This window comes from Didymella exigua (genome assembly GCF_010094145.1).
Source record: "Didymella exigua CBS 183.55 unplaced genomic scaffold M421scaffold_11, whole genome shotgun sequence".
In the NCBI taxonomy this organism is placed as follows: Eukaryota; Fungi; Ascomycota; class Dothideomycetes; order Pleosporales; family Didymellaceae; genus Didymella; species Didymella exigua.
The window spans coordinates 82314-109327 of record NW_022984785.1 but is presented as its reverse complement, the minus strand read 5'-3'; the positions used below and the strand labels follow the sequence as shown (position 1 = coordinate 109327).

Here is a 27014-nt window from a genome sequence, read left to right as displayed (position 1 = left end):
TCGAAAACAAAATGCACGACAGTCAGGTGGTACGAGAGCCATTCATCATATAGCTAACCAGTTACTTCGTATACACAAGTACAACTAGAAAACCCAATAAGAGGGGACAAATATCGAATTTGGCGGCTATTACCCTGCAGCGTTGCTGTGTTCACTTCACGAACTCAAGACGCTACATTACGATAGCTCAAGAACAAATCAGATTCTAACAGTCTGAAATGCACCTATTTTGGACACGTTCAGTTGGAAGTGGGCGCGCGTTAGTCCCATTTGTCAACAGCTCTTCACCAAGTATGTTGTCTCGTGCGAGTCCGAAACATTGGACTTTCGGATTCGAGCGCCAACAACCATACATCAAGATCACATGTGGACTAACATGAGACTTACAACGTCACTGTGATTCTGTTTCACACTGCGTTGTGTCTGGCAAGATGTTGATGATTCACAATGCTTGACCTAGTCCAGCGCCATGGACTGCGCTGTTGGAAACCAACATAGTTCCACAAAGTTGACCAGATCCCTTATTTGACTTGTAGACTTTCCCCTATTTTCAATTAAATGTGTTTCAGCGGACGGTTCTCAATCCAATGCCAATTCCATGCTGTCCTGTAGAGCTCATTTTATCTAGGAGATCTTCGGCATGCGCAAAGTCAAAATCGGGCCAGCATGTCGCCGGCCGATAGTGGCTTGGAAAAATAATCAATGTACTGCGGAGAACGCCCTTACCCAGCATGAACCACGCAGACTCGTCATTGTCGATTCATTGTCTCGACGGCGGACTGTTGTGTGGGACACAGTGCCGGAGCGAGACGTGCAATCTGAAATTCATGTGTTTATCGAGCAGAGGCGTGGTATCACACCATCTCCTCCCTTACCAAAGAACCCTTCGAAGCGAATTCGGACGCTAACATTCAATCACTCATTACCAAAAGAACCGATGGATTACGGGGAGTTCATTGAGGATTGGCGTCACCGAGGCGTCATCGGCGAAGGTGGTGATAGTAAGGTGCATCAATTTCAGCAATGGAAACACAAAGATGTGTACCTAGCGGTGAAGGTGCCTCAGTCCCTTTCAGTACATCGTGATCTAAGGCAGGAAATTATCAACATGTGTCGTATTGGGTATCACGAACATATACTACAGCTCTTCAGTTCTACTTCGGAGTGGTATCCTTAAAGCCCTGCCTTGTTCCTTCCATACTGCGAGTTGGATGATCTGATCAAATACCGGGCATCTTGGTGTGCACATCAGGGATGGATGGGGTATGCCTAAACGTGTATCAGAGATCACGATGTGTAAGTTGTTCCGAAATATGGCGCTCGCGCTGGACTATCTCCACAACAGCCTTCATACTCGTTATGTCCATAACGACCTCAAGCTGCACAACATCCTAGCATTCATGCCGAGAGAACACCTTGAGCCTATGATACTGCCTGAGGAACCTATCTTCAAGCTATCGGATTTCGCGCGTCTCACTCCCTCACCAACACCTATTGGCCGGCGTGCAAGAGGTTTCGATGGTATGTATGAGTATGCACCGCCCGCAAAAGAACGGGTTACTCCTCCCATCCTGCCTTCAGCAAATATCTGGGGCCTCGGTACTACACCGCAGTATATGGCATTAGGTATGACTCCTATACAGACGCGCAAGGCTTTCATTTGGAGCCGGGAAGGTACAGCCCAGCCGCATCCCAATCTTCACGATAACGACGCTTGGGAGTCGGACTATTGGCTAGAACGAGTTCCGACGGTTTTTAGACCTATCAATCTGCCTCATGACATTCCACATTGTCAGCCTTTTAGTGCCCGCTTGGGTTTCTGGTACGCCCAGCCTTGCAAGCCAGTTGGAACTCGTAACAAGGGTCGTCCTACGGCTTCACGACTGGTTCGTGAAGTGGTGCCGAATATAGAAAATCAGATCGAGTGCTTGAAGATCAAGCGTAATAAAGAGATGCAGCGTATCAAGGACGTACAGCACAAGGAGGCCGTCGCTACGGGGAAGGCTGAGCTCGAATGAAGGCAGTTTGTAGAAGGAGTCTCTTGAAATGAAAGCAATTATGTGGATCAACACCGCTATTTTCTTGCGATCGTCATGGAAGTATCATTGTGTCTCTTGTCGTGTTGGAATGATACACGGTCTAGCTGTCCATCCCTGTTGTACTCCCGTACATTTCTGCCCCACTTGACGTCACAGCGAGCGGGTGAACTACAGATCGTCGACAGAGCACTCCAACAATAGTCTTTACACATCCAACTCGCTTCTATAAGTCCTCCTAGTCAACTTCTCGATCATGGATTGGGCATCAAAGTTGCCCTTTGGGCAGTCGAAAAATGCGGAGCCACACAAAGACGAGCAGTCGCTCACCACATTACTAAGTGCAGACCAATGTGCGGATCTCACGTTCCTGATCGCGACAATTACAGCGACCATGCGACAGGCTTTCGTGGACACTTTTGTTGCAGAAGAAGCATCGCTGGATCCTAAGGTTGCGAAGTCAAAAGAGCAGGCCCTGATAGACGCGCCATCTGACCTCCAAAGCGTCGACGTAGCGAAAGAAGCCAAGCTGAAGCAAGAACGACAAAAACGTGAGCAAAACGCAAAGGAAGAGCTTTCGAAACCAGAAGTTCAAGAACTGAAGAAAGAGATGCTGCAATACTTCGATGAATGGAGAGGCCAGGTCATCAGCCGGATCGGGGAGGTGGTCAACTCAAGGGAGGAGGCAAAGCAGCAGACCAAGCAAGTCGAAACCCACAAAATCGAAGGATTTGCAAAATTGTCTAGACCGGAGGCCACAAGTCTGAAAGACCTCTCAGAGAAGGATACGAACGAAGATACAGCCTTCAAGGAGCGCTATCCTGCCGTGGAATCGCAGCTGGTACGCCTCGACGAGGCCAAACGAGCCTTGATATTGCACTCAGTTGTGCTCATTCTCCTCAGTCTAGAGCACTACTCGGCTCACTCACGAGTCCTCTTGCTCTACCTTACCAGCTCACTACACCTCAACCTCGCTATCCTCAAAAAAGATGAGGAAACAGTCGCCCAAGGTCTTCTCGAAGCCGCATCTCAGCAATTGAACGCCGACGCCGAAACGAAGAAAGCTGCCGAAGCTTCTCAGACAGCGCGCAAATGGAAGGTTGGCCTCGCTAGCGTCGCAGGAGCAGCACTCATCGGTGTTACTGGCGGTCTTGCTGCACCTCTCCTCGCGGCAGGTGTAGGTTCCGTCATGGGTGGTCTTGGGCTCGGTGCCACTGCTGCGGCAGGTTACCTGGGTACGCTTGCGGGCTCTTCGGTCCTTGTTGGTGGTCTGTTCGGTGCCTACGGTGCCCGCATGACTGGCGACGCAATGGACGCGTATGCTCGCCAAGTCGAGGACTTCGCGTTCCTGAATATCCACCGCTCCCAAGACCCTTCGAAACGAGACAATGAGACTCGCCGGCTGCGTGTTGCAATTGCTATCAGTGGCTGGCTGCGCGAGCCCGAGGAAGTTGTTGCACCATGGCGTTACATTGGCAAGGGCACCGAAGGCTTCGCTTTGCGCTGGGAACTCGAAGCCTTGCTCAAGCTCGGACACAGTCTGGAGACATTCGTCACGAGTGCGGCATGGGGCTATGCGAAGAAGAAGATCATCGAGCAGACCGTCTTCGCTGCTCTTAGCGCAGCGATGTGGCCCCTCGGTCTGCTCAAGGTTGCGACGTTGATCGATAATCCGTTCAGTGTGGCAAAATACCGCGCTGACAAGGCTGGCGAGGTGCTCGCTGACGCTATCGTTAACAAGGTCCAAGGCGAGCGTCCGGTGACGCTTGTTGGATACTCACTTGGCGCAAGGCTAATATACTCGTGTCTGCAGCGTCTGGCAGATCGTAAGGCTTTTGGGCTTATTGAGAATGTCGTACTTCTTGGCGCACCCTGCCCATCAGACACTGAAGACTGGCGCAAGATGCGTTCCGTAGTTAGCGGCCGCGTTGTCAATGTTTTCAGCACTCAGGACTACATACTCGGATTCTTGTACCGCACATCCTCCGTCCAACTCGGTGTCGCCGGTCTACAGCCCGCGTTAGGTGTACGAGGCATCCAAAACGTCGACGTCACAGAGCTTGTAGACGGACACCTACAGTACCGTTTTATCACTGGCTCAATCTTGCGCAAGATTGGATTCGAAGACGTCGAAATTGCTGAGGTTGAGAAAGCGGAACAGGAAATGGTCAAGCAGAAACAGAAGGAGGAAGCCGAAAGAAAGAAGAACGAGGGCGAGGCAACCGGAGATGAGGAGAAAGATGGCGAGAGGGAAAAGCAGAAGATGGAGGGCGAGGTGCAGAAGAAGAGCGAGCAGAGCATGTGGCAGATTATGCAGGATAAGACGAAGAACTTGGACATTGCAGGCTTCTTTGGATCCAAGGACGATACCGGCAAGGCGCTAACGGCAGTTGTCGACAATAAGGAGCTCAAGAAGGAGCTCGAGAAGGCATAGAGGTCAGCCCGACTGCAATAGCGAGTACACAGAGGGGCATCATGATACCTTTAGAAATATACATAGATAATAAGATCTTATTGACATAAGAACGCGTCCATAATGTTCAGCCAAACCTTAAGCCCCGCAAATAACTTCTCCTAAGAGAAGTCCTCGCCTGTCTCCTCGATCGTTGCTTTAATCCTCAGCAGCAGTGTTGTCTTCCACTTGTCCAGCTTGCTTAACTGATCGTACTGGAACAGCTTATCAGCGAACAGCTCCTGGTCGCCCTCCTGCACTGCCGCCGTAAGGTCGCACAGCAACTGGTGCTCCCGCTGCTGGCTGAAGCTAGGATCTAGCTCCCTGTACCTGTCGAGTGCAGCGTTGACACCGACCTGATCGCCAGTGCAAAGCTGGCAGATACCAGCCTTGAGGAGATACTCCTTGACAGACCAGCGCATAAGGTTGTTCTGGATTGATGTCTTGGCAACCTTCTCGTAGAGTGAGATGGCCTTGTAGTAGTCTTTCCCTTCAAGGGCGACTAGATCAGCTGTCTTCAGCCAAAGTTTGTTTGCAAGTGCCTGTTGATATTTGTTAGGCTCAGCCAAATATTTAGAAACGTATTTGATGGTTACCTCTGCGTTGTCCTGATGCGAGTTAGCCACTGGGGTTTGGTCTTAGAGTTTTGCGACGTGACTTACGCTCTCATACCACCCAGCAGCCTCCTCATAGGCTGCACCCGCACGGGCGTTGTCACCAAGCTCGACTTCGTACAACTCGGCAAGGTTCTGCTTATGAGTGGCTGCACGGCGGAAATTGCCTTTGCTGCAGTAGTGGGTGATGGCTTTGTCTAAGCATCTTGCAGCAGCCTCTGGGTCATCCTTACGGTACGCTTCTGTATTGATGTTAGACTTGCGATATCTTTCAGGGCAAAGCAGCTTTACTGAAGGCTTCTGTGAGTGAGTTGGCTTCGTCATCGGGCTCGTTTAGTTGTTGACGCTGGACTGATGCTGCCTTCTCGAAAGCTTCACCGGCCTCCTTTCCTAGAAAGCGTTAGCCAGTCGGCACTTGACACTGTTGCATCTCTCTCAGCTGTGTTGTACCCATCTTCTGCATGCGGAACGCATTCGCTGCAGCGATGAACTGCTCTGCTGCTGCCTCATCTATCACGTGCGTTAGTCCGAGCTCCAACTTGAAGTTTCGAGATTGCAGCGCCAACTGTACATTTCTCTTGACGTCCACCGAAGAAGCTGAAGCCGCCAGATGCTTTCTGTAACGAAGTTTCCGCCTATTATAACACATTGATATCAGTCATCTGCGTGGCTGAGTTCAAGAAGGTGCCCCACCTGACGAAGCAGCGCTCGAGGATCGCCAGCCATGTTTGTGATTTAGGTGTGTTTTGGGTTGTCGGTGTATCTTATCAAAGTCAAAGACGAAGAACAGGTTCGATAATCGTGTGCTTCTTGAAGTCTGGTCGAGACAGGTGGCTGCGTTAGCTGCTTCAAAGGCGATGACGACCCTGCCCGATGGCCAGTGCGGCTTCCCGCTGACCTTGAACCCTTGCCACAACAGGCTAGTGTGTCTTCGAGATTCGACAGCAGTCGCGAACCCTGCGGCGCTCTCATTGATAGCATAATTGAAACCACCAATCGCGTTCAACAGCCTGGGAACGAGACGTCATCACATCACTCCGCGCCAGAATCACCACAATCTCTCAATGACCTCGCGGCGCATCTCTCTGAGCGCCAGATCACTCGCTCGGCCTTCGCTTTGGTTCTGCCGACCACTGCATACGTTAACACAGCTGTCAGAAGCTCAGAGTGCGACGTCAGATACGCAAAAGAGACAGGGCATACACCCAGACGAACTCAAGGAGCTCCTTGCCAAGCCCATCTGGTCCGTCGAATCGCTGCTACCGCCGAAGACACGGGCTCCAGATGCACCCAAAATTACGTCGAAGCAGTTGCATCACTTGCTACGGCTCTCTGCGTTGCCGCTGCCCGAGACACCTAATCAAGAGCAGAAGATGTTGGACACACTCGCTGCGCAGCTGCACTTTGTGGGCGAGATACAGCGAGTTGACACAACAGGCGTCAGGCCACTGCGAGCGATCCGTGATGAGACAAAGAGGGCGGAGGAAGAGCAGACAATCGGGCTGGGCACACTCAAAGAGGCCTTGGCGAGAGAGAAGACCGTTGGCGAGTGGCATAGGCGTATACAGAGGGATGCCACGCCAGTTGATGCAAAGGATGCTGAAGACTGGGATGTTCTGGGCTCAGCTGAGAAGAAGGCCGGCAAATACTTCGTTGTAGAAAGCGAGGGACCACCAGAATAAGGGGCTGTGTTCACGCCTTCATTGTGAGTTATCAATGGCTCTTGTACCGAGTGAGAGCTAGATATACTGACATACTCTTTGCTGCAGCAGCACTAGAAGGAGGAGGTACAAATAATGCCCATGAACGCCTTGAGAACTGCACAAACACGCAAAGCCCACGAGATCGGAACGCTAAATGAATACCGGAGCTATCACAGAACGTTCCATCGCGAGGATGACTGTCGATGCACATTCGCCTGGATAACTGCACACCGTTAGGACAGAGCTCGTCGACTAATTCTACGAGCGCATGTTCTCTTGGAGTCACAACTCTCCTCGGCATCGCAGTAACAGAAAGGCCGTTCTTCCTTCAAATCGGATAGATCCGGTGTTGACAGACGATGTGGTCGCGGCGCTGGAGGAGGTAATTCTGTTGGCATCGGAAGGTCTTCGCTTATACCTTTGGGTCCTATCTTGTTTAACTGGCGGCCATCACATGACTGGGCGACAACGATGGGATTCTGTGACGTCCTGAAATCGGTAGGACGGGTTCGCTCAACTGAATGTAGCATTGGGTAGTAGTCATTTGACTTCAGCCGATGCCAGCATGGTGTTCGTGTCGGCGGTGACCGGCGTGAATGAGGTCGAACTTCATACGCCTGGATGGCATACCGACCTTGATTGTCCGGATGATACGAGACCTCTCGGCGATTGCACTGAACTGCTGCTTGGCTGGTCTGCGCCGGAGGCAGCTTCGGCAGCGATGTCATGGTAAAAGCAGTACTCGGTGTGTAGGGGGAACACATCGATTCTGAAGACAGTTCGATCGTGCGAATGTCCCCTCGACTAGTAAGAGATGGAATATTATGTTGAAGCGGTGCTTTGTGGATGTACTTGCAGTGAGGTGGAGAGGTGACTGAGGAGGTGGCAGGTTTCGGAGGGTGGGCGGTGCGAGTTATATGGGTGCAGGTCAGCCCGCCAAGAAACCACACCCCGGGGCACCTCTGTCTGCCTCCTCTACCACGCTACCCCTCTTTAAGCACAAGCATCCGCATACGTCAACCACGGGGGCTTTGGAAGACGACAGAGAGCTAAAAACGCGTGTTTCGAAAGGGGTCATCCTCCATTTGTATAGTCTAAGCAGGGCTCAGTAGCCTCCAGCACCTAACACGAGCGGCCTCCAACGTAAGTCACGTTTGCATATTTATCATGAGTAAAGTAGTCTACTAAACACAGTGCATCTTCTCTCATTGCTTTCTTCATCGATGCATCAATTCGTGCTCGCTGGTCAACATGAACCTCGTCGTCGCCAAGCATCCAAATATCGGTCAACTAGAAGGTTATGGAGCAAATTCTATGGCGGTGAGGATGTAACTCAAGACTCACTGATACTATCTACAATTTTCAATGCATGATCATTTATCTTTACGTACAATTGTAGCCTTGATACCTTTTTATCCAGATCCACCAAGCTACAAATACGCCGAACCGACTTCAGCATTTGTCGGTTGACGGAACATCCCCTCATTAACTTTCGGGAGATGGTGCATCAAAAGGGTCCTAACCTATGTAAAAGCTACCACTTAGCGTGTCTCCAGTGTCAAGTGCTCATCTGAAGCTGTCAGGGAGCTGTAGATGATCATATCAAGTTTGACATTGACAGCGTAGCAAATCTACATGCTCTACTTCCAATAAACGAGGGGTTCTGGTCAGCAGCTTACTTGATTCAGCAGTCTAGTCCAAGCTTGACATCAACCACGTCTGGCAAGACGGCTAAGGTTGCCATGATCGACATCAAAGGGAGAGGCCGTGGAAGTTGCGAACATGAATGAAAGTTGGCCGAGTATCAATGAACCCCCAGGATTATGCATTCAATGGTAGACTACAGGGTCTCGCGGTACAAGGGGAAGTACACCTAGTTATCCCAGGTGGCTTATCTTCAGCCTCAAATCACCAAGCAGTAACAATCAGGTTGGGCGATGGCTCTTGATGCTCAACCTCGTGGTGTCCCAGGTCGTCCGCATCGACATTGACATCAAGTCTAACCCACCGTACAGATCCACTTAGACGTCTAGCGTTAAGGTCCATATTCTTTGCAAGTTTCCATAGAATGCTGTGGCAATCATACCCTTGGACTCTCGCCTCGACGTGACGGTCATGTGAGGATCTGACAACAGCAGGAACCCATCGTGAACAGGTGTATTGTATTCGATCAGTATTCTCTCCTTCGATTCCATAAGTCCGAGAAGCGCGTAAACCGGTCACTAACAAGATGTGTACTCATGTCTATGTGATACACTCCGCTAGTATGCCAACCCTGTCACATCCAGGTCGTGCTTATGTCTACATTATCATCTACTGGGTGGACTTGCTGAACTGTAGCAGCCTCTTGATACCGACCTGCATGGCTGTTAGTGATTGCTCTATAATTTCTTCACAAAGGGTAACCTACGATCCAATCACTGCCCTCATCTGTCTTGTTCGTCATGATGTCCGAGAATATGACACCAGCCTGATCATAGTTGCGGGCCTGAATGTTGCTCGCCAGGTCGTTCAATTGCTGAATGGTATCTGGCTTGACATCGTCGTTATTGAGGTGGTCGAACAAGATGTTCAGACGCTTCTCGGTGTCGATCACGTGGGCCTTGAACTTCTCAGGTGCCTTCGCCTTGACACGCTGCATGTCAGCGTTCAAGATGTCGAAGATCGGCTGCGATTCTGTAGGGATGTGTGTTCGATCACCGCGAGCTACATGAGGTCAGCAATCCGATAATAGTGTAGGTCTGTTAGCAACTCACGGTTCTTGGCCGGAACTGCTGCAGGAGCCGCCGGTGGTGGAGCGCTTGACCGAGAGTCTGGCCGTGGTGGCCCGCCTTGGAGAGGTGCGCCAGGCGGGGGACCAGCACGTGGGGGTCCCTGAGGTGGGCCTCTGAGCGGAGGTGGTGCTGCTGCAGGAGTGGCTTGCTGAGCTGCCGATGGCGTGTATGGGGACGGCACAGGTGTGAAGTGAGTAGGTGGCGGCGCGATGTTGCGAGGTGGAGGCATTCCTCCGTACGCCGGAGCAGGCGAAGGTTGCGAACCCGGTGCCGGAGCATAGCGATTGGAAGCTGGCGCTGCCGAAGTTGGCGGAGCATATGGCGAAGCTCCACGCGCCAAGGGCGCTTGCTGTGGAGGGGCAAACCCACTTGGCTGTACCGGAGCGTAGGGATTAGGGGCGGATGGAGAAAAACTCGACTGAGGCGGTGACATCACCCGAGAGGGTCCCTGAGGCGGGCCTTTGGGCGGAGGAGGTGTTGGTCGTCCCTGTGGCGGACCTGGGGGAGGCGCGCCGTATTGCTGCTGGTTGGGGAAAGGTGAGCCAACAGTGTTGAGAGGAGTGCCGCGACGCGAAGCTGGCTTCGGCGGCCCGAAGTCAGGAGTGTCATTCCACGCGGGGATGTGGCCGCGGTTTACTGCGGGCACAGTGGAAGTGGGAGGCATGCTACCGATGGCGCCAGCACGAGGAGGAGGGGGCAGCGAACTCTGCTGAGGTTGACCGTAGCCACCATATCCGGTACCGTTCTGCCCAATGGGCGATGGCTGGGATGCGAATGCATTCGGCTGAGGGAGGTATGGGTTGCGAGCTGCCGGCTGGGACTGAACTTGGGCCTGTGCTGGGGCACTCAGTGGATTGATCGGTGCGTAAGGTGAATTGTTTACTGGTGCGGGAGTAGACAGGGCATTCGTCGGCGCATATGTCTGTTGAGCCGGTGTTGGCGTGGGGACAACGCGTGTAGCACGACCACCAGCGCCGGGCTGCGCCTGTCGTTGAGCCTGTGGTGCAGCCTTTCGTGTTGCGCGCTTGACTCGGTCCTTCGCGACCTCGGCGGCGGGATATTTCTGGGGCAGCAAATCCAAGTACTTCTCAGCGATAGAAAGCTGACCATGCGAGGATGCAATATTAGCATACTCGACGTACTTTGCGTACAGCGGCTCGAGCTTCCAGTCGGCATCCTTCTGCTGCTCGGCGTCCTTGAAGTTGGTGACCTTGCGAAACACTGTAACCTTCTCGATAAAGTCTTGCAACGAGCGGGCGTGAATCGAGAAGCTGTTGTCCTCCTCTGACTTCTCCAGACCAGCAGCTTCGTTCTCTTTGAGCTCTTGCGCCCAGTTTACGACGACCTTTTCGAGTTTGGAACCAGCCAAGTAACAGAAAGACGCGTCTTTACGGTAAGAGCCAGTCTTGTCGGAGATGGCCTCCTCCAAGCGGTCACCCAGAGCTTCGCAGAGGTCGGGGAACTCAGACTGGTCAGCGAAAGTAGCAAGGGTAGCCATGACTTCCTTCCAGTCCTTGAGATCGGCGTTGTAAACCAGATCCCATAGGTTCTTGCCAACCACTGAAGCAAGCAGCCTCAGGTAGTTTGGTGCATCAGACTGCCTCTTGAAGTAAGCAGCTTGAGCCTTTGCGACACACTTCTCACCACCACAAATGGCAATCATGAACGCATCTGAGAGGCGGTTCTCCTTCAAGCAGACATCGAGAGCCGCTTCGAAGTTGCCAAGCATGAGAGCGCGAGTAATCTTCTTGTCGGAATCAGACTCATCGCCAGTGTAGACCTGGAAGGGGTTGTTCGTCTTTGCGCCCTTCGAGGCAGCGAGGTCGGACAAGAAGTTACCCTCATCTGTGCCGGACTGGTCGAAAAAGGAGACACCATCGTCAGCACCATTTAGCTCGGCATCCTTCTTCTCCTCTACTGGTTCCTCCTCCTTTACATCGGCAAATCCGAGGTACTCGACAAGCTTGCTTCGGGGGTTCTTAGATGTCAATGTCTCAATGACTGTCCAGTCGGCTTTCTCCTCCTCGGTCGCTGCCTTGGCGATCTTGTTCTCACAGATGGCCGTAAGATCACCCTGCTCGAGAACCTTGTCGAACTCCTGGCTAGCGTCGCCAATCTGTGCATCGACAGCAAATGTAGAAATGGCGATCTTAGACTTAGAGTCATGAACGCCAAATCGTACCAACTTTCCGCCGAAGCCAAAAGCCACACCAGCCCTTCTCTTGAGCCACTTAGGTGGTGTCTTAAGCGAGAAAGAAGCGCCCTGAGGTTCGACGTGCGTCTGCGAGAAGAAGTCTTCCCCCTCCGGCGCCTGAGCCGCCGCCTTGCTCAGCTCAGTTGTAGCTCCGGTGTTCTGCAGGGTCTGGATTGCGATCTTGCCGTCGAATGATGCGGTAGCAAGGATGTTGGGGTTTGATGGGTTGAACCGGGTTTGGAAGGTCCAGTTTGTAACGACAGGAAACTCGCCCAATTGCTCGCCGCTGTGCGGGTTCCATGCAATGGTTCGGTTGTCCTTGCCGCAGGACAGCAGAATGTCGCTATCCTGGGTACACCACGACAGGGACAGTACACCCTGGTCGTGTGCCTGAAGGGTCTTCTCTGGCGCATTTGTATTGCGAAGGTCCCAGACCAGGACGAGGGGGTGCTGATCGGTAGGAATGGCTGTGACGAGCCTTGTGGGTACTTCGGGGTCCCATGACACAGCACTGACTGTTTTCCTGCCGAAGTGGTTCAGTGTGAGCGTCTCCTTCTTCGCTCGCACATCCCAAACAGTAACAAAACCTCCGCTGCTTCCAGTCGCCAAAATGTGGGCAACCTTCTTGTTCCAGTCCAACGTTGTGTACTCGTCAGGGTTCGCGCCGGCCTTTCCTAGGCGGAAAGTCTTCGAAGCATCGTCGAGGTCGTGAATGTAGAGCTCACCCTTGGCGCCTGCGGAGGCGAGGATGTTCGATCGGTAGGGGTTGAACTGGAGAGCTTGAATGGGACCAGTGTGCTTATCGATCTGCTCAATTTGAGCGTCTCTGTAGGCTGTCAGCCTTGCTCTCACCCATCAAAGATCAGGACTCTCACGCTGCACCTGTCCGCAACTTCTCCGCATCCCAGAGGACCAATGCGCCGCTGTCGAGGGCCCCCGCTATTATGCCTCTTGGGTACTGTTCGCTGGGTAGGCTCCATGCAAGGTCGTTAAATCTGCAAGATACTCAGCTTCATGTTGGCGTATACAGACAGCCATCAAATGGTACCTCGAATCTACGTTTACTGTAGCAACTGGCTCAAGTTCTACTCCGTGCTCAGCATCATCAAGCTTGAGCTCCCAGAGCTCCAATTGAGTGTCGCCAGAAAAGTCGGCGTCAACAGCTCCAGACTTGGTTCCGGTAGCAATCAACGGCTGGGTTGATCCGGGCGACCAAGCAAATGTTGCCGTCCGGGGTATTTCTCGTAGGCGGACCATGGTGGGCTGTGGTCGCACCGAGGCGGTTGAGTAGCGAGCTGGGAGAAGAAACCCAAATCAATCGGGTACGGAGTCTTTATGAGACGCTATGCAGAGGGATACAGGTGGAGGAAACGTCTCGAATTGTGTTACAAGCGAAGATGTTAGCAAGGCAACGGCATACTCGACCCTCGAGCATCCACCACCTGTCCCTTCCATCATCGGGCGGGCTAGGGAGGCACGGGCCACCATTTCGGCCCTTGCAAGATCCACGTGATATCGATTTTCTAACAGCGACAAGCAATCTTGCGCGCACAATTACATTTCAAGAACAAACAAACAATATGTCGAACCTATCAGACGCATCGCGCTTGAAGGCCACGGTGTTCGTTGGCGGTCTCGATCAAGCTGTCACCCAACAAACGCTTTTCCACGCCTTCCTGCCATTTGGAGACATCGTCGAAGTCAACCTACCGAAGCCAGATCTGCCCAATTCAAACGAGACACATCGCGGCTTTGGATATGTGGAATTTGAGACCGCCACAGACGCTGCAGACGCGATCGACAACATGGACCGCAGCGAATTGTACGGACAAGTGATCAAGGTTGCAGCTGCCAAGCCGCAGAAAGATCATACTGAGGGTCTGGGAAGCAAGACGGCGGTTTGGGAGCAGGTACGGTCACACACTCATCTGTGCTCTTGGTTACAATCGCTAATGACGCATAGGAGGGTTGGTTGGCAAAGCATGCTGTGAGCGAGGAAGACCGCCAAGCTACTGAGCAGCAACAGGTGGAAGACAACGCCCCCATGGACCCCATGCAAGGGCTGGAAGGGCTCGACGAGGCAGGCCCCAAGGCTGTATGAGAGAGTGCGAGGAGAATGTAGCATTTCAGGCAGCCACAGCATGCAAGGCGTTTGGGTGTATTCAAAAGACGGTTCGGGTGTATTTAGTCATTGCAAATTAGGTTTGTTTTTGGCTCTGTTGGGTAGGGGCTCGAGATAATATATCCCTGAGCACGAAATGACGTATTGTTCTGTAAGACATAGGTGAAGTCTGCTATCTCTTCAACTCAAAGACATTATCATGATAGGTTCCACAGCCCAGTGAAGGCAATCGTATGCAGCACAAAGGAAAACCCATGTTCGATTCAGTTTTCGGTAATAGTCTACATGTCCAGCTGTTGTATACACAAAGCTCGTTCGCCCAGAAGGATCCAATTTGATAACGGAAGTCTACTGCTCCTTACCCTGCCTCTTGAGGCGGAGGGTCTTGTCAACCCAAAGTTTCCTGGCAAGGGAAAAGAAGGCCATCACGACGGCAACGCTGTGGGGTATGTCAGACCAGCAGGCTTCACACCCCGCATATCGCGAAAAGCGGACTTACCCGAGGACGATGACTGCGAGACGTGTTAGAAACAGTTCAGTTGCGGTATATAGAGAATCGAGGACGTACTCAGAGGCCAAATCTCAGTGGGGATGTTCTTGAGCTGACGCAGGCGCTGCGAGGCAGTGTGGGCTGTTGCATCGTCAATTGGGGTCCTGTCGTGTCCTGACTCATCCAATCGGCTTACCGCCCTGCTCCTGCTTCTGTTGAAATTGTTAGTATATGCTCTGAAAGCGTGTGGGGAGGCGGAGCGAGCGTACGGGGACAGGACTGCGCATCTGCAGTGTCTGGCGCACAAAGAGCTGGGGGCTTGCGCGCATCGTCATCCTGGGCGTCTGGCGCATCATCATCATGGCCGAAGGGCGCATGGCCATGGCACGGGTAGCTTTGAACATGGTGGCGGTGGAGTGGAGAGTGGAGAGGCGTGGTGTTGCTGGATTGCGTGCGGTGCCGTCACAGGAGCTTCACACTGGAGCTCGCTCGTCAAGTCGGAGGTTGCAAGCCCGGCAATCGCCGAGTCGCTAATTGGCTGTGTGGAGTCAAAGCGCAGTCAGCCCATCGCCAACTTCACTGACGACTTGACGTCTACCACCAGCAATTGCCGCCACACCATACCTCTTCACTCCATCGCAACCACCGCAATCATGTCTGACAACGAGAATGGCGATGATATGGTCACGAAGCCCTTCAAGTTCGTAACTGGTACGCCGCCTGGGCTCCCGCACCGCCTCTTTGAGAACGCCTGCTAATCTCGCTCCACAGCTGGTATGACGACCCCCAAGCTCCCGCAGCACCCCGCACGAGCACAATGGCATTTCTTTTGAGATCCGAATCCGCGACAGACAAGATAGTATACTGACTAGCTCCGCGCGCCACAGGCTTCGACGCCCGCTTTCCCAACCAGAACCAGACCAAGCACTGCTGGCAGAACTACGTCGACTACCACAAGTGCATCATTGCCAAGGGCGAGGACTTTGCTCCCTGTCGCCAGGTGCGCCTCAATTGGACCCATGGTAGAGGGATGCATGTGCTGACGGACCGCAGTTCATGCTGGCTTACAAGTCGCTCTGCCCCAGCGGCTGGACCTCACGATGGGACGACCAGCGTGAGGCCGGCAACTTCCCCGTTAACCTCAACCAGTAAATTGCTCGCTACGGCGAAGCTTGCGCATATATGTAAAGAGGTGGGGAAGAGTGGATCACAGTCTGGCATATGCACCTCAGTACTTGTACCATATCGATCGACACAATGCAGCTTTGATTCCACTATCGTCCAGTCCATCCCAGGGGTCCTTATTTGCTGGTCACTGATCTCACACAGCTAACTGATCGAGACCAAGAGCTCAACATGACAGGTACAGATACCCATCGTGTTGATCCTCGGGGAGAGAGTATCGGGTCCCAGCCAGCAATATTTCAACAAGTCATCGTGGAAACTTCTCGCCTTCTGTTTATTCGACATTGCGATCTTCGACACCTGCTTCGAGAAGGTCCTGGCTTCTTCCTGCGTAAGAAGAGCCGTTCCTCCCACCACCACCATGACTCCTGTCATCGAAGGGAACAACACGATAGCGCACCACCAATGGAATCGGCTCTGGAACTCGATCGATTCTCACCTTTTCTTTCGCCACTTTCCCAGGACTGACCGTATGGCTAGGTGCAACACGCTAAGCTGTTTATTGAGAAGACCAGTTCCTTGGCCATTCACTGTTACAGATTCGCATACTACACCTTTGGCCGAATGACTCGAGAGCAGCAATGTCTACTACGTTCGTTTTGAGGCACACCTTGTCAAGTATCTTACTTCTGCTGCTTCCTACGATGAAGTATCGTGTAGTTCAGAGAAAGAAGCCTTGTGTATCTACCTGTGTATCATCAATGGGTTCGAAAAGTTATCTAATCTCGTTTGGCTCACTTGAAACTATTGCTTGTATATAATACACGTTTTGTATACGGCTTATAGGCAATTCTGCTTGTAAGCGTCCACCATACCCGCTATTCTCATCTAGGCTCACAACACCTGTTCGTTTGGCCACTCAGTCTACAGGTACCCAAGGTATGTATCTCTTGCCCAATTTTGCCTTCTTTGCTGTCTTTCTCAACAAGTCCCGTCGCGTCTTCGGCGGGTTCCTCTCCACCCACTCCTTACACAATAGGAAGCTCCACTTAGTTCAGTCAACAACTTTGCTGATCGGCTCTAGTTTGTCTAACAGTGTGGTATATTTTGTCACTACAACCCCCAACCAAGACCTGGACTCGGCTGATGTCGCTGCTGCCTACGCAGGATTGCACATGCTCACCAAATCGAAACACTGAGCGACTACAGGTCCACCACGTGCGCCATCACAGAATGAGAAAGAGCTATGTTGGGATGAGGGTAACACCATTTGAAACTAAGGTGCTTCAACCAACATGTCATCGCTGCTTTGGTGACTGCTCCGCATTAGTGCACCGCGGACAGATCACGTTTGCTCGCCACTTTACATCTACACGTAATACGACTTGATACGTCGCTCTACAGGTATCACTGCCCACCGTACTGCAGACCATGCGAATGCCCAAGTGGACCCTTTTCAGCCTGATTGTATGGAGTGTACTCTACTGCCACCGTGGCAGTCTCCTTATATACTAGATCATGGATCAGCATGTCCACGGACAGCTAACGACCATCCGGTTCAAGATAGAGTCCACATCTTGTTCACGTGAGAATATCAGACTGCGTCATAACATAGCGTCGACCCCACTGCTCCTTCCAGCCTCACCTTGACTTCCGCGATGCCGGCTGAGGTTTGCCGCGGGCATTTGGTGTGTTTGAAAGCTCGCCAGGCAGCAGTGAGTCATGACTCCTCGCACTCAACCAACGTGATGAGCTTTGGATCATTCTAGCTCATACCAACGTGCCATCAGTCACCACACGTAGCCTTCAGTATCGAGTAGCCAGCCGATCACGGTGGCGCCGCCGGATCTTCACTGCGGGGCCTGAAGCTGGTTCGTGGCGGCGGCGTGATGTCTTGCCTGCGTTGTCCGGCGATGCTTGGCTGCCATGCCTACCGGAAGTGCCGTCTTCGCACAGTGGTGGTGTGGAGGTGACTCAGCCCTGGTCAAGCGCGGAATTAGTCGGCTTCCGTGGCCATTCCAGAAGGTCTGAAGGGCCGACGGTGTGACGGCCAAGGCCATTCGCGGCCCTCCTGCTCACGCAAAATTTGCACATGTGCACGCAAGAGGCGCAAACCACTGCTCACTGGGGAATTTTCGGGCACACTTCAGGATCCCGAGGTTCGCACCCAATCACCCCACGGCGAGGGATGCAGTGCATCGGTGAAGAGCAGGGCCACGCATGGAGCTCGTTTTGGAGCTGGGCCCGGGCCAACAGTCTGTCGTCGGACGGAAGTCGTTAGCCGGGCGCCGAGCAGGGCTATGAGCTGGCAGCAGGTCATTTGCAATGCTGTTTGCGTCATGTACGAGTCGCACCGGAAATGTGAGATGAAGGCATTCGCGCACCAGCCGCACAGCAGAGGGAGATGCAAATGAAGATTGTCGCATCTGCCTGGCGCACGGCAGCTGTGAATCTGTGATCGAGGGGTGTGTCTTGGGTTTGGCCCCTAATATTGCGCCACTCTAGGCAGCTCGACGCCGCCTGGGACGAGGCATTGCCCATAAACTACCAGGCTGAGCTAGCCAGACTGACCGGCCAATCAGCGTAGAGATGTAGTGAGGAGTGCATCACTTGGCGATCAGCGCCTTGGACTCGAAGCAGCCGGGGGCTCAGCTGCTGCTGGACGATGATCCACGGAATGAGCAAAGGGAGAGGACAGGCTGGCAGTGCGCTGCGAACGCGTGTTCCAGGGTTCCAAACGTCTGGTGTGTTCATGGCATGGAAAAAGGAGTCGCCGTGTGTTGCAGCGAGGCTTGGGTGCAGGCCAGGCCGCGCCAGCCTCGCTGGCTTGCTTGGACGCGGTCACTTGCAGGCGCAGCGATGCAGACGCGGGCAGTGAAGCGGCGGTGATGGATTGCAGCGCGCGTCTCACCCCAACGCTTGGACAGCGAGCACGAGCATCGCAGATTCACCACGACGCTGCAGTGCGAAGGCAAATGTGATTCTCAACTATTACAATAGCGGCGACATCGGTGGCAGCTGGCCGTGAATCACAGCTGTGCGATGCGAGGTGCGTGATGGCAAATCCTGACCCCAACGTTGTCCAAGGAAGGCGCGATGAGTCTGAAGGGTGGTGGCAAGTGGCCCGTGCACGACTTGCCGCGATGACTGGACGGGGGAGGGCAGGCTGTGAGTCGGGGGCTGCCTATTAACTGGCTGTCTCCGCGCATCTGCCCTCCCTCATCAGAACAGCAGCAATGGAATTCACGATGCCCTACAGCGAGCCCTCGGGCCCCCAATAGAGAAAGCAACGCCCTGTTGCCGTCTCTTCCATCGCCACATCCTCTGTTGACTGTTCGCCCCGTCCACTACCCCCGTTCCGGCTTTGTCCAGGTTACAGCCAGCTTCGACCCCGTCGCCGCCACGCTGCCGCCTACCGCAAGGACTCATCCAGCAACCTGTAGTCAACTACCAGACGACGAGGCTGCCTCATAAACCTCGCACGCGCCACACGATACCCACAACACTCTGCGCACAGTAAATCCCATTCTCCGCTCACACCGACTCCCGACCGCTACTTCCCCGTCCACGTCACCCAACACCACGCCCCGGACACCATCACCACCTCGTATGCACAACAACCAATAGTAATCCTCCACACATAACAGACGCATTTTCGGTTCTATACCTCCGACATTCGAAGCTTGAGCCCAGCGACCACCAAGTCGCCTTCTCGAACACTTCTTACATCGACACTGCAGAACATAGCAATGCTTATCTCGGTCTACACTGCTACTCCAGTCACTCGTCGCTCAGAATCTACCACTCTCGAAAACAAGGCCTTCTTCATCAGAGGTCTCGCCTGCTAGATCCCCGCACCACATCGAACTCATTAGCCTTTGCGACAGCGCCAGCTGTTACAGGTGCTACACACTCGGAGTGCTTTGCGGACGGTCTCTCTCACAGGTCTTGTTTACGGTAACTTCTGCAGCTGACAGTGACTGGAGTATTATCCGGTTCTGCAACTGGTCTCCTTCGATCACATAATACCTGGTGAGGACCATTCAACTGCGAACTCTACACAACCTCACGCTTCGACGTGTACGATCTCGACTTTGCTCTCTACCATTTCCCGGTTCTTGAAGACCGCCACAGCTGTTCGATCATATCTCGGCTTATCACAAGTCCAATACGTTTGAGGAGAAATCGCGACCCGGAAAGATATCAAGAACTCGAAAGTGCACAAGACACTTCGAAATCACCACACGACGGAAAATAAGGTTATTCCGTACGGTAACTCTCATCGGTAACTTTTTGGTCACTCCACGACCACCCGATCACGCCTTGCGCCACATTTCGAGGTCTACCTGACGGTCAGCACTTCGAGACGTAACGTCAAAGCCGAGTCACATCCCCGCTCACTCCTTACTTGTTCATTTGTTATAAGAGCACTGCTTATTGTTTCCTTTGCCGTCAACATGAGTCTCGAATTCTACTTCCGGAACTCTGGCATCTCGCCGGCGAACCTCCCTTACGCTTCTGCCCTTTCTTCATCAGCATCCTCTTCCACCTCCTCCGTATTCTCGGATGCCGCGTCACAAGCATCCACCACGAGCTCGACATCATGCCCCTCCAACTGGGAGTCGGATGAATGGAGCTCCAGCACCGGGCAGACCGCCATGGCAACTGCTGTGAACTTCTCAAACGTAGCTGCACTTCAGCCCATCAGCCGTGTCAGCAGCTTCCCACAGTACCAGGCCTCAGCGTGCCGAGAGACTGCCCAGGAAAGGCTGCCATCATTGCGTCAGGTTGAACTTATTACCCCAGTGGAGCAGCGACAACACCCGCGACGATCGTCAACCACGGTCCAGCGCGCTCCTCCTCAGTTGGTTCGACAAAGCGACCGAAAGGTTAACTTCGTCGACTGCCTCGTCGGTTAGTCCCATCGATATTCTCGAACCCTGGTTCCCCGCTGACTTGTTTCCCCAAAGATTCCGCAACCCAAATGGTTGAGGTCATTTGGCAGCTTTCTGAGCCCAAGAGCCGTTGCGAGACTGTCGCTGGACGTGGTGTGCTTCCCCTGCGCACCTTTATCCAGGAGACTCTCCGCCGTTCTCGCACCAGCTACTCCACCCTGCAGGTAGCCTTGTACTACTTGATCCTTATCAAGTCGCACCTGCCCAAGCACGACTTCACTATGCAGCAGCAATCAGAAGATGCATCCATGCGTGCTTTGCAGTGCGGACGTCGCATGTTCCTTGCGGCGCTCATCCTCGCCTCAAAGTATCTCCAGGACCGCAACTATTCTGCACGCGCATGGAGCAAGATCTCTGGCCTCAAGGTCTGTGAGATCAACACCAACGAGATGGCCTTCTTGGAGACCGTCAACTGGAAGCTTCACATCACAGATCCTATCTGGGAGAAATGGCAAGAGGTTGTTCTGCGACACACTCCTACCCAACCCCCGCCTGCTCCGGGAGCCAGCCTTCCCAACACCTGGAAGGATGTCATCCCTATGCTGACACCCGAGTTGGAGATCGTCACCCTCAAGCCAAAGGCGGCGCCAGCTACACCAGTGCGTTTTCCTTTCAGGTCAGCACTAAGCTTCGGTGCGTCCCGTACGCCAACTTCGGCTGGCCACGGATCGCAGGAGGGCACCCCTACACCTGCTCTTTACCAAGCTCCTCGCTTCCTCGAGCCCAAACCCGATCTGCTTCCCCCGACTCCCATGCGTCTGGGTCCCCTGCCTACGCCTTCGTTGACGCCTCAGTCTGTTGCCAGCTCTACTCCTGCAGCGAGTGCTCTGGCAATGGGCTCGCGCCGTCCTTCGATGTGTACAGCTATGCAGCAAGCACAGTGCTCGTCCCTGGCGCGCACCTGTGTCGACCAGTTCAACCCAAGCATCAGGAACGGACTCGAGGCATACCACTTCCCGAGCCGCAGGCCTTCGCTGGCACCATCTGCCTCCTCGATCTCCTCATCCCCCGAGTCGATGATCACGGACAACTCTCGCTCTTCCCGCGCATCGTCAATCTCCTCAGTCTCGTCTGTCGGTTGGGCGCCACCAAGCCAGGCCAGTTTGGCCCGGCTGGCGACGTGCCGCAACGCGAAACTGCCTTACCCTATGCTGTCGAAGTGTAACGAGTATGCTCCCAGCGAGCCCACATCCTCTCCTGAGTCTGTAGACCGCTACCAGATCGACGATGCTGATGCAACCTCCATGGTTGATAGTCCTGTCTCCAGCGAGTCCATTAGTCCCTCGCGCAAGCGTGGCAGGTCGTCTACCATTGATCTCCAGCACAGTGTCCGTCACTTGCTGAATACGTCCCGCCCGAACTTCACCCTCCACAGCCAGCCAACCGTCCTGCCTGATCGATCCATTGCCCAGCCATCGTTCTCAACATACGAGCACGAGTTGAAGGGGCTGCAGCCGCCCAAGACCTTTGCTCCCGAGTGCTCTCGTCTGCCAGTGCAGAAGGCCTCGGGAAAGAAGCGGACCTGCTGCTCCACCGAGGCGGCACATGCGTACCACAGGCAAGGCCCTGGCATGTGGAACGGTGTACTATTGTAAAGTCGACAAGAACGACTTGTCCAACAACGAAAGCCCAAAGATGGGCTATGAAGACAAGAAGGCTGAAGCCTTTGTCACCTCTTGGACGCGCATGTGTATACATGTCTCTGCGTCTCTATCCTTTTGTAGGCGATGTGCAAAACGTATATTCTTGCGTGGTCACGTTCTTGTTTTTCCTGGCGTTGTGTTTCGGCGTTTCTCAAACGGCTCGACAGAGCCTTTGATGGGTGGGCTTCTGCTTCAGGGTTTAATGCTCGGAGTAGCGAGGCATGTTTGATGGCATGGTATGGTATGAAACGGAATGGCGCGCGCGCCTGGTGCATAGCACGGCACGGGCCTGCCGGGAGTTGTGAGGTCTGGAAAGGCACATGTACGTTAGTGGCGAGGTGAGGTTAGATGCAGATGGTAGGAATTATACCCATACCGCGTTCAATGTTCAGATGTTTAGATGTTGAGATGTTCAGATTTTCCAATTGTTCTGTGATGTTTGTTCATACATTTGTTCATAACAAGCGAGCCGCCAGCCCTACCAACTTTGGCACCTCCAGAGGCGTACAACTCAACGACATCATGAGCTGATATATAGATATTAATGCAGTAGATTAAGCAGTGTCTGCAATATCTTTCTTGCACGTGTGTGAGTTGTGTCTAGTCTCTCTGCACCTCTTGCAGCGCGCGAGAGCCTGGCGGCTAAGGCCTGATTGCTCTCTATCTTGACACTGTTCACGCTCAATCTGCTGGTCAGCCTCACGTTGCGCGAGTAGAGCCTCTCCAGCTCCCTTTGTTAAGACCCCACACTGCTGTATACGCTTTTTTTACGCTGTTTGCGCGCTGACGCTGCCTCCTTAGCCTTCTCAAGGCTGGAAATCCAATCGCGCATCAGCTTAGCTGAGAGCATCATCACCTCAGCGCCCTTCTTGAGCTGGTCAATCGACTCAATAATTGAAGCTGGTGACAAGCTCTTATACTGTTGCATGTGCTCACGTATTAATGCTGATTAAGCTCTGAGCTCGCGTACGTTGCTCAGCGTACAAGCTTCCCAGGGAGCCTCTGGGAGAGCAGCTGGAGTAGGCGTACGCAGCTGCACGTGAAGCTTTGACAGTACAACATCTAGTTGGAGAGGCACAAGGCCTGCGCCTTGAAAGGCTGAGCAGATATTAGCTGAGGTGAACAATTAACTAAACACTACCTTAAACGCTGGCAGAAACTCAAGCTTGGTGATGTGGTTGATGTAGTAGCAGATTAGGCATTCAACCTTACAGCTGTACGCGCGCTTTAACAGCAAGAAGCAGCCAACGTTAAGTAGCTGCAGCAGGTGAGATAAGTAAGGCAGCATGCAGAGCGTGTAGATATCACTCTCCTTGCAGAGCTCTTAAAACCCAAGAGAGTGGCGGCTCTTATAGCTGTAAAGGACAAGCAGGCGACGCGCACTAACAACGCAAGTCTTTCTATTAGTGTTAAAGTGTGTTCATTAGCGATTTCGGGAAGCGATTGAGTGCTCGGAGGGTTGTACAGAGAGTGTAATTAAGAATGATCAATTTCCCATGCTCGAGAGACCGCTCTGACATGGGAGCGTGCATGCCGGGAGCCCCGTTGTGCGAAGCAGGAGATTTCTCAAAACGAGCCCGAGCTGGCGGGATACGCTAACATAGCTTGGCATGCATCAGTCGGTAGTAGCGCGCTTCTTGCCCGCTGTATCTTATCGTAAAGAATAGGGCGCTATGCCCGTCCTGTATGCCTCTCAAAATAGGCGTGGCGCATGTTGATGGCATTCCAGAAGCGCTTACGACCGCGCGGTTGTGCACGAGGATGTTCTGTTCCCTGCTTGAGTCTTAGGTCGCGATTGGGTAGGGGAAGACTGCGTAAACATGGCTTTTAGCATGATGTGCATCGATAGTATTTTAGTGTCCGTGTTAGAGCTGTTTGCTGGCGTTAGACAAATGCGTGGCTTGAGATGTTCCGGGTTGTTCTTGACGCTATCGTCGCTGCGTTGCGTTCCGAGCCCCACGACAGTTGGCGGCACAGATTCCCTGTGGCCAGTGTCCTCTTGCACGAGCCAGCACGCGCTGCACAGACATCCTGACATCCTCTCACCGTAAATGACAGTCCGCTATTAGATCGCATCCTTAGGCAATAACTGCTTCTCGGTTTGCAGCACAGTGGCTGTCGCGCGATCATGCGTTGTCAGCCTTGTCCAGCCAGCCTCACGTCACGGCGCAGGCGGGCTGCGCCTCCTGCCCTGGGTGTAGGATGTGCAGCCTGCCCTAACAACGAGGGCAGTCTTCCTCACCTCAAACTTAACACACCATCACTTAGAACTCGAAACAGTCCTAACAGCTAAGATCTCCACGCCCTATGCGAACGAGCCGCCGCGCACCGTCGATTCCGTCAGCCTGCTTCGAGGCTCCTACCGCTCGCGCATAAGGACACATACACAGCCAGATGCGGCTGCTATACACGACAGGCGATGGGGAACTTGGGTGGACTGAGGACTTGGTCGAAGGCAAGATCCCCTCGTATGCGATCCTGTCGCACACCTGGGGCGAGCAGGAGGCAACCTTCAAGGACCTTCGGAACTATAGCAATATAGAGGAAGTAGATGCAAAAGTCAAGGAGGGCTATCGAAAGATTTTGTTCTGCGCTCAGCAAGCCAAGCGCGATGGTCTGGACTACTTTTGGGTAGACACCTGCTGCATCGACAAGACGAACAGCCAAGAGCTTCAGGAAGCGATCAACTCTATGTTCCGCTGGTACCAAAACGCAAAGAAGTGTTACGTCTACCTTCCAGACGTTGAGTGCAACACTCCTGATGCGGATAGTGAATTAAGCCGGAGGTGGAAGCCAACCTTCAGGCAGAGCAGGTGGTTCACTAGAGGCTGGACACTCCAGGAACTGCTTGCTCCTGCATCGGTGGCGTTCTATTCGAAAGAGGGAGATCTGCTGGGGGACAAGCAGTCTTTGAGAGATACTATTCACGAGATCACAGGTATACCTATCGAGGCTTTGTCAGGGAAAGAAGTGTCCAACTTCAGCGTATCTGAGCGATTTTCTTGGGCGCATAACCGCAAGACGACACGTCCAGAAGATGGAGCTTATTGCCTGCTAGGCATATTCGGCATTTATCTACCCCTGATCTACAGCGAGGGCAAAGAGAACGCGCTGAAGCGACTGAAAAAAGAGATACGAGAGTCTTTCGAGCAAGTCGCGAGTATTCCTGTTGACAACACCGATGCTCGCAGCCAAAACCAGGAGGAGAGGCTTGGCAAGATCTGCAGCTGGCTTTCGGCGCCTGACCCGTCCACAAACTACCACAAAGCGCACAAGCAGCGGCAGGCAGGGACTGGGCTCTGGCTGCTAGAAAGCGCCAAGTTCACAGACTGGAAGGAGAGTGCAGCGTCGCGACTGTGGCTGTACGGGATCCCAGGATGTGGAAAGACTATTCTGAGCTCTACTGTCATCGAGAATCTGCTACAGCACTGCCATGATGACACTAGCATGGCGACGGCGTACTTTTACTTCGACTTCAATGACACACGGAAACAGGATCCGGAGCTCATGCTACGCTCGCTGCTATGCCAGCTCCTGCAACGTTCAGTTGTGATACCCAAGGGCGTTGACGCGTTGTTCTCATCTTGCGAGAATGGAAAACGACAACCGTCAGCGCGCGCGCTTCTAGAAGTAGCACGGCAGGCAACGCAAGAGTTTACGCAGGTCTACGTTGTTCTCGATGCTCTTGATGAATGTACGCAGCGCTCGGAGCTAATGGACATGCTCGAAACGGTGGCTGGATGGCAACTGAACAACGTGCATCTGCTTATGACCAGCCGAAAAGAGCGGGATATCGAGAGCTCCTTGGAGGGCTACGTCAAGGAAGATGACACTGTCTGTCTTCAAAGGGACGTAGTGGATCAGGACATACAGCGATATGTTCAACAAAGGCTGCATGACGACAAGGACTTGGCAAAATGGAACAAGGACGCGGCTATCAGGCAAGAAATCGAGGATGCACTAATGCGCGGAGCTCGTGGGATGTACGTGTTTTTACCCCGTTCTCCACAGAGCTAGAGCTAATAATAGCGTAGGTTCCGATGGGCTGTATGCCAGCTAGACACACTAGGAAAGTGTTGCAATCGAGTAATGCTGCGCAAATCTCTTGCCAGTTTGCCGCGGACGCTAGACCAGACATACGACCGCATTCTTTCTGCGATAAGCGAGGAATACTCTGAGTATGCGATGCGCATCCTGCAGTGGCTGACGTTCTCTGCACGGCCGCTGTCTATTGAGGAGATCGCCCAAGTCGTCGCTATCGATGTGGCGCGCGAACCAGCGTTCGACCGCGATGAGGTGCTAGAAGACCCGCTAGAAGCGCTGAACATCTGCTCGAGTCTAGTCACTGTCACGAAGAACGAAGCGGATGGAAGACTAGAGTCCACTCAGCGCATTATCGCTCTAGCACATTATTCCGTCCAGGAGTATCTTGTATCAGACAGGATTAAGCAAGGACAGGCAAAGCAGTACAGCATGCAAGAGGCTGAATGTCACAATGCGATAACAAGAGGCTCTTTAAAGTACCTAATCGAGCTCCAGCAACCACTATCAAAAGAGACTCTTAAGACGTTCGCACTTGCAAGGTACACAGCAAAGTTCTGGAGCAGCCATCTTCAAAAAACAGGAGACGAGAAAGAACAAGCTAGTCAGCTAATGATGAGTTTTATGGCCAGGGAAGAGCCTGCATATCTTAACTGGCTCCGGTTGCATGATCCAGACCGCCCTTGGGCGGAGCCAGATTTGAAAAGGAGTGCCGATAGCATACCTATGCCGCTTTACTACGCAGCACAGCAAGGCTTGAATATAATTACGAGACTGCTGCTCGACAAGGGCGCCGAGGTCAACGCGCAGGGTGGACGCTACGGCAACGCACTGCAGGCAGCTTCATCGGGAGGCCACGAGCAGA

General features: G+C 53.2%; 12 protein-coding genes across 12 annotated transcripts in view; 7 read left to right on the top strand and 5 right to left on the bottom strand.

Annotated features, from left to right (window-relative positions):
* Nucleotides 1-640: 640 nt before the first annotated feature.
* On the top strand, nucleotides 641-2018 carry M421DRAFT_91697 (uncharacterized protein; the record flags this gene model as incomplete). The annotated part of the gene is made up of 3 exons (XM_033597969.1): nucleotides 641-1122; nucleotides 1285-1296; nucleotides 1346-2018. 3 exons carry the CDS (start codon nucleotides 641-643, stop codon nucleotides 2016-2018), a joined length of 1167 nt encoding a protein of 388 aa, XP_033449436.1.
* A 274-nt stretch (nucleotides 2019-2292) lies between these two features.
* Nucleotides 2293-4470, top strand: M421DRAFT_61249 (DUF726-domain-containing protein; the record flags this gene model as incomplete). The annotated part of the gene is made up of 1 exon (XM_033595863.1): nucleotides 2293-4470. One exon carries the CDS (start codon nucleotides 2293-2295, stop codon nucleotides 4468-4470), a length of 2178 nt encoding a protein of 725 aa, XP_033449435.1.
* On the bottom strand, nucleotides 4377-5941 carry M421DRAFT_419704 (alpha-soluble NSF attachment protein). Its single transcript, XM_033592218.1, has 7 exons — nucleotides 5796-5941; nucleotides 5674-5737; nucleotides 5553-5612; nucleotides 5394-5492; nucleotides 5151-5344; nucleotides 5085-5096; nucleotides 4377-5030 (listed from the first exon to the last, which is right to left on the bottom strand). Exons 1-7 carry the CDS (start codon nucleotides 5826-5828, stop codon nucleotides 4611-4613), a joined length of 882 nt encoding a protein of 293 aa, XP_033449434.1. The 5' UTR covers nucleotides 5829-5941; the 3' UTR covers nucleotides 4377-4610.
* Nucleotides 5942-6166: 225 nt separating this feature from the next.
* Nucleotides 6167-6784, top strand: M421DRAFT_60812 (uncharacterized protein; the record flags this gene model as incomplete). Its single annotated transcript, XM_033595824.1, has 1 exon — nucleotides 6167-6784. One exon carries the CDS (start codon nucleotides 6167-6169, stop codon nucleotides 6782-6784), a length of 618 nt encoding a protein of 205 aa, XP_033449433.1.
* Nucleotides 6785-6911: 127 nt separating this feature from the next.
* Nucleotides 6912-7799, bottom strand: M421DRAFT_133675 (uncharacterized protein). Its single transcript, XM_033587402.1, has one exon. It carries the CDS (start codon nucleotides 7567-7569, stop codon nucleotides 7039-7041), a length of 531 nt encoding a protein of 176 aa, XP_033449432.1. The 5' UTR covers nucleotides 7570-7799; the 3' UTR covers nucleotides 6912-7038.
* A 1319-nt stretch (nucleotides 7800-9118) lies between these two features.
* On the bottom strand, nucleotides 9119-13030 carry M421DRAFT_91693 (WD40 repeat-like protein; the record flags this gene model as incomplete). The annotated part of the gene is made up of 5 exons (XM_033597968.1): nucleotides 9119-9163; nucleotides 9216-9511; nucleotides 9562-12599; nucleotides 12649-12768; nucleotides 12822-13030. 5 exons carry the CDS (start codon nucleotides 13028-13030, stop codon nucleotides 9119-9121), a joined length of 3708 nt encoding a protein of 1235 aa, XP_033449431.1.
* A 224-nt stretch (nucleotides 13031-13254) lies between these two features.
* On the top strand, nucleotides 13255-14077 carry M421DRAFT_419701 (RNA-binding domain-containing protein). Its single transcript, XM_033592217.1, has 2 exons — nucleotides 13255-13683; nucleotides 13737-14077. Exons 1-2 carry the CDS (start codon nucleotides 13354-13356, stop codon nucleotides 13872-13874), a joined length of 468 nt encoding a protein of 155 aa, XP_033449430.1. The 5' UTR covers nucleotides 13255-13353; the 3' UTR covers nucleotides 13875-14077.
* Nucleotides 14078-14130: 53 nt separating this feature from the next.
* On the bottom strand, nucleotides 14131-14888 carry M421DRAFT_419700 (uncharacterized protein). Its single transcript, XM_033592216.1, has 5 exons — nucleotides 14655-14888; nucleotides 14582-14597; nucleotides 14464-14526; nucleotides 14395-14407; nucleotides 14131-14334 (listed from the first exon to the last, which is right to left on the bottom strand). The coding sequence occupies exons 1-5, from the start codon at nucleotides 14787-14789 to the stop codon at nucleotides 14244-14246; spliced, it is 318 nt and encodes a 105-aa protein (XP_033449429.1). The 5' UTR covers nucleotides 14790-14888; the 3' UTR covers nucleotides 14131-14243.
* A 150-nt stretch (nucleotides 14889-15038) lies between these two features.
* M421DRAFT_4352 (cytochrome c oxidase polypeptide VIb) lies at nucleotides 15039-15537 on the top strand (the record flags this gene model as incomplete). The annotated part of the gene is made up of 3 exons (XM_033594635.1): nucleotides 15039-15096; nucleotides 15273-15385; nucleotides 15439-15537. The coding sequence occupies 3 exons, from the start codon at nucleotides 15039-15041 to the stop codon at nucleotides 15535-15537; spliced, it is 270 nt and encodes an 89-aa protein (XP_033449428.1).
* A 4430-nt stretch (nucleotides 15538-19967) lies between these two features.
* M421DRAFT_61099 (uncharacterized protein) lies at nucleotides 19968-22060 on the top strand (the record flags this gene model as incomplete). The annotated part of the gene is made up of 2 exons (XM_033595844.1): nucleotides 19968-20424; nucleotides 20481-22060. The coding sequence occupies 2 exons, from the start codon at nucleotides 19968-19970 to the stop codon at nucleotides 22058-22060; spliced, it is 2037 nt and encodes a 678-aa protein (XP_033449427.1).
* A 1110-nt stretch (nucleotides 22061-23170) lies between these two features.
* On the bottom strand, nucleotides 23171-23424 carry M421DRAFT_419696 (uncharacterized protein). Its single transcript, XM_033592215.1, has one exon. It carries the CDS (start codon nucleotides 23394-23396, stop codon nucleotides 23235-23237), a length of 162 nt encoding a protein of 53 aa, XP_033449426.1. The 5' UTR covers nucleotides 23397-23424; the 3' UTR covers nucleotides 23171-23234.
* Nucleotides 23425-24120: 696 nt separating this feature from the next.
* The window catches only part of M421DRAFT_419695 (HET-domain-containing protein), a 3893-nt gene continuing 999 nt past the window's right edge, over nucleotides 24121-27014 (top strand). Inside the window, exons 1-2 of the mRNA XM_033592214.1 lie at nucleotides 24121-26091; nucleotides 26143-27014. The exon at nucleotides 26143-27014 is cut by the window's right edge and continues 282 nt beyond it. Of these exons, the coding sequence (XP_033449425.1) occupies nucleotides 24503-26091; nucleotides 26143-27014 (2461 nt within the window). The 5' untranslated portion in view covers nucleotides 24121-24502. The remainder of the gene's footprint in view (nucleotides 26092-26142) is intronic.

Excerpts from the sequence above, each read along its gene's own strand:
- M421DRAFT_419700 (XM_033592216.1), bottom strand. The coding sequence starts at position 14,789 with ATGTTCAAAGCTACCCGTGCCATGGCCATGCGCCCTTCGGCCATGATG.
- M421DRAFT_419704 (XM_033592218.1), bottom strand. The coding sequence starts at position 5,828 with ATGGCTGGCGATCCTCGAGCGCTGCTTCGTCAG. Across the intron at positions 5,738-5,795 it reads CTCGAGCGCTGCTTCGTCAG|GCGGAAACTTCGTTACAGAA; the intron begins GTGGGGCACCTT and ends GTGTTATAATAG. Across the intron at positions 5,613-5,673 it reads CGGTGGACGTCAAGAGAAAT|ATGAGGCAGCAGCAGAGCAG; the intron begins GTACAGTTGGCG and ends CGCACGTGATAG.
- M421DRAFT_133675 (XM_033587402.1), bottom strand. The coding sequence starts at position 7,569 with ATGTGTTCCCCCTACACACCGAGTACTGCTTTTACCATGACATCGCTG.
- M421DRAFT_419701 (XM_033592217.1), top strand. The coding sequence starts at position 13,354 with ATGTCGAACCTATCAGACGCATCGCGCTTGAAGGCCACGGTGTTCGTT. Across the intron at positions 13,684-13,736 it reads AGACGGCGGTTTGGGAGCAG|GAGGGTTGGTTGGCAAAGCA; the intron begins GTACGGTCACAC and ends AATGACGCATAG.
- M421DRAFT_419696 (XM_033592215.1), bottom strand. The coding sequence starts at position 23,396 with ATGCTGCCTTACTTATCTCACCTGCTGCAGCTACTTAACGTTGGCTGC.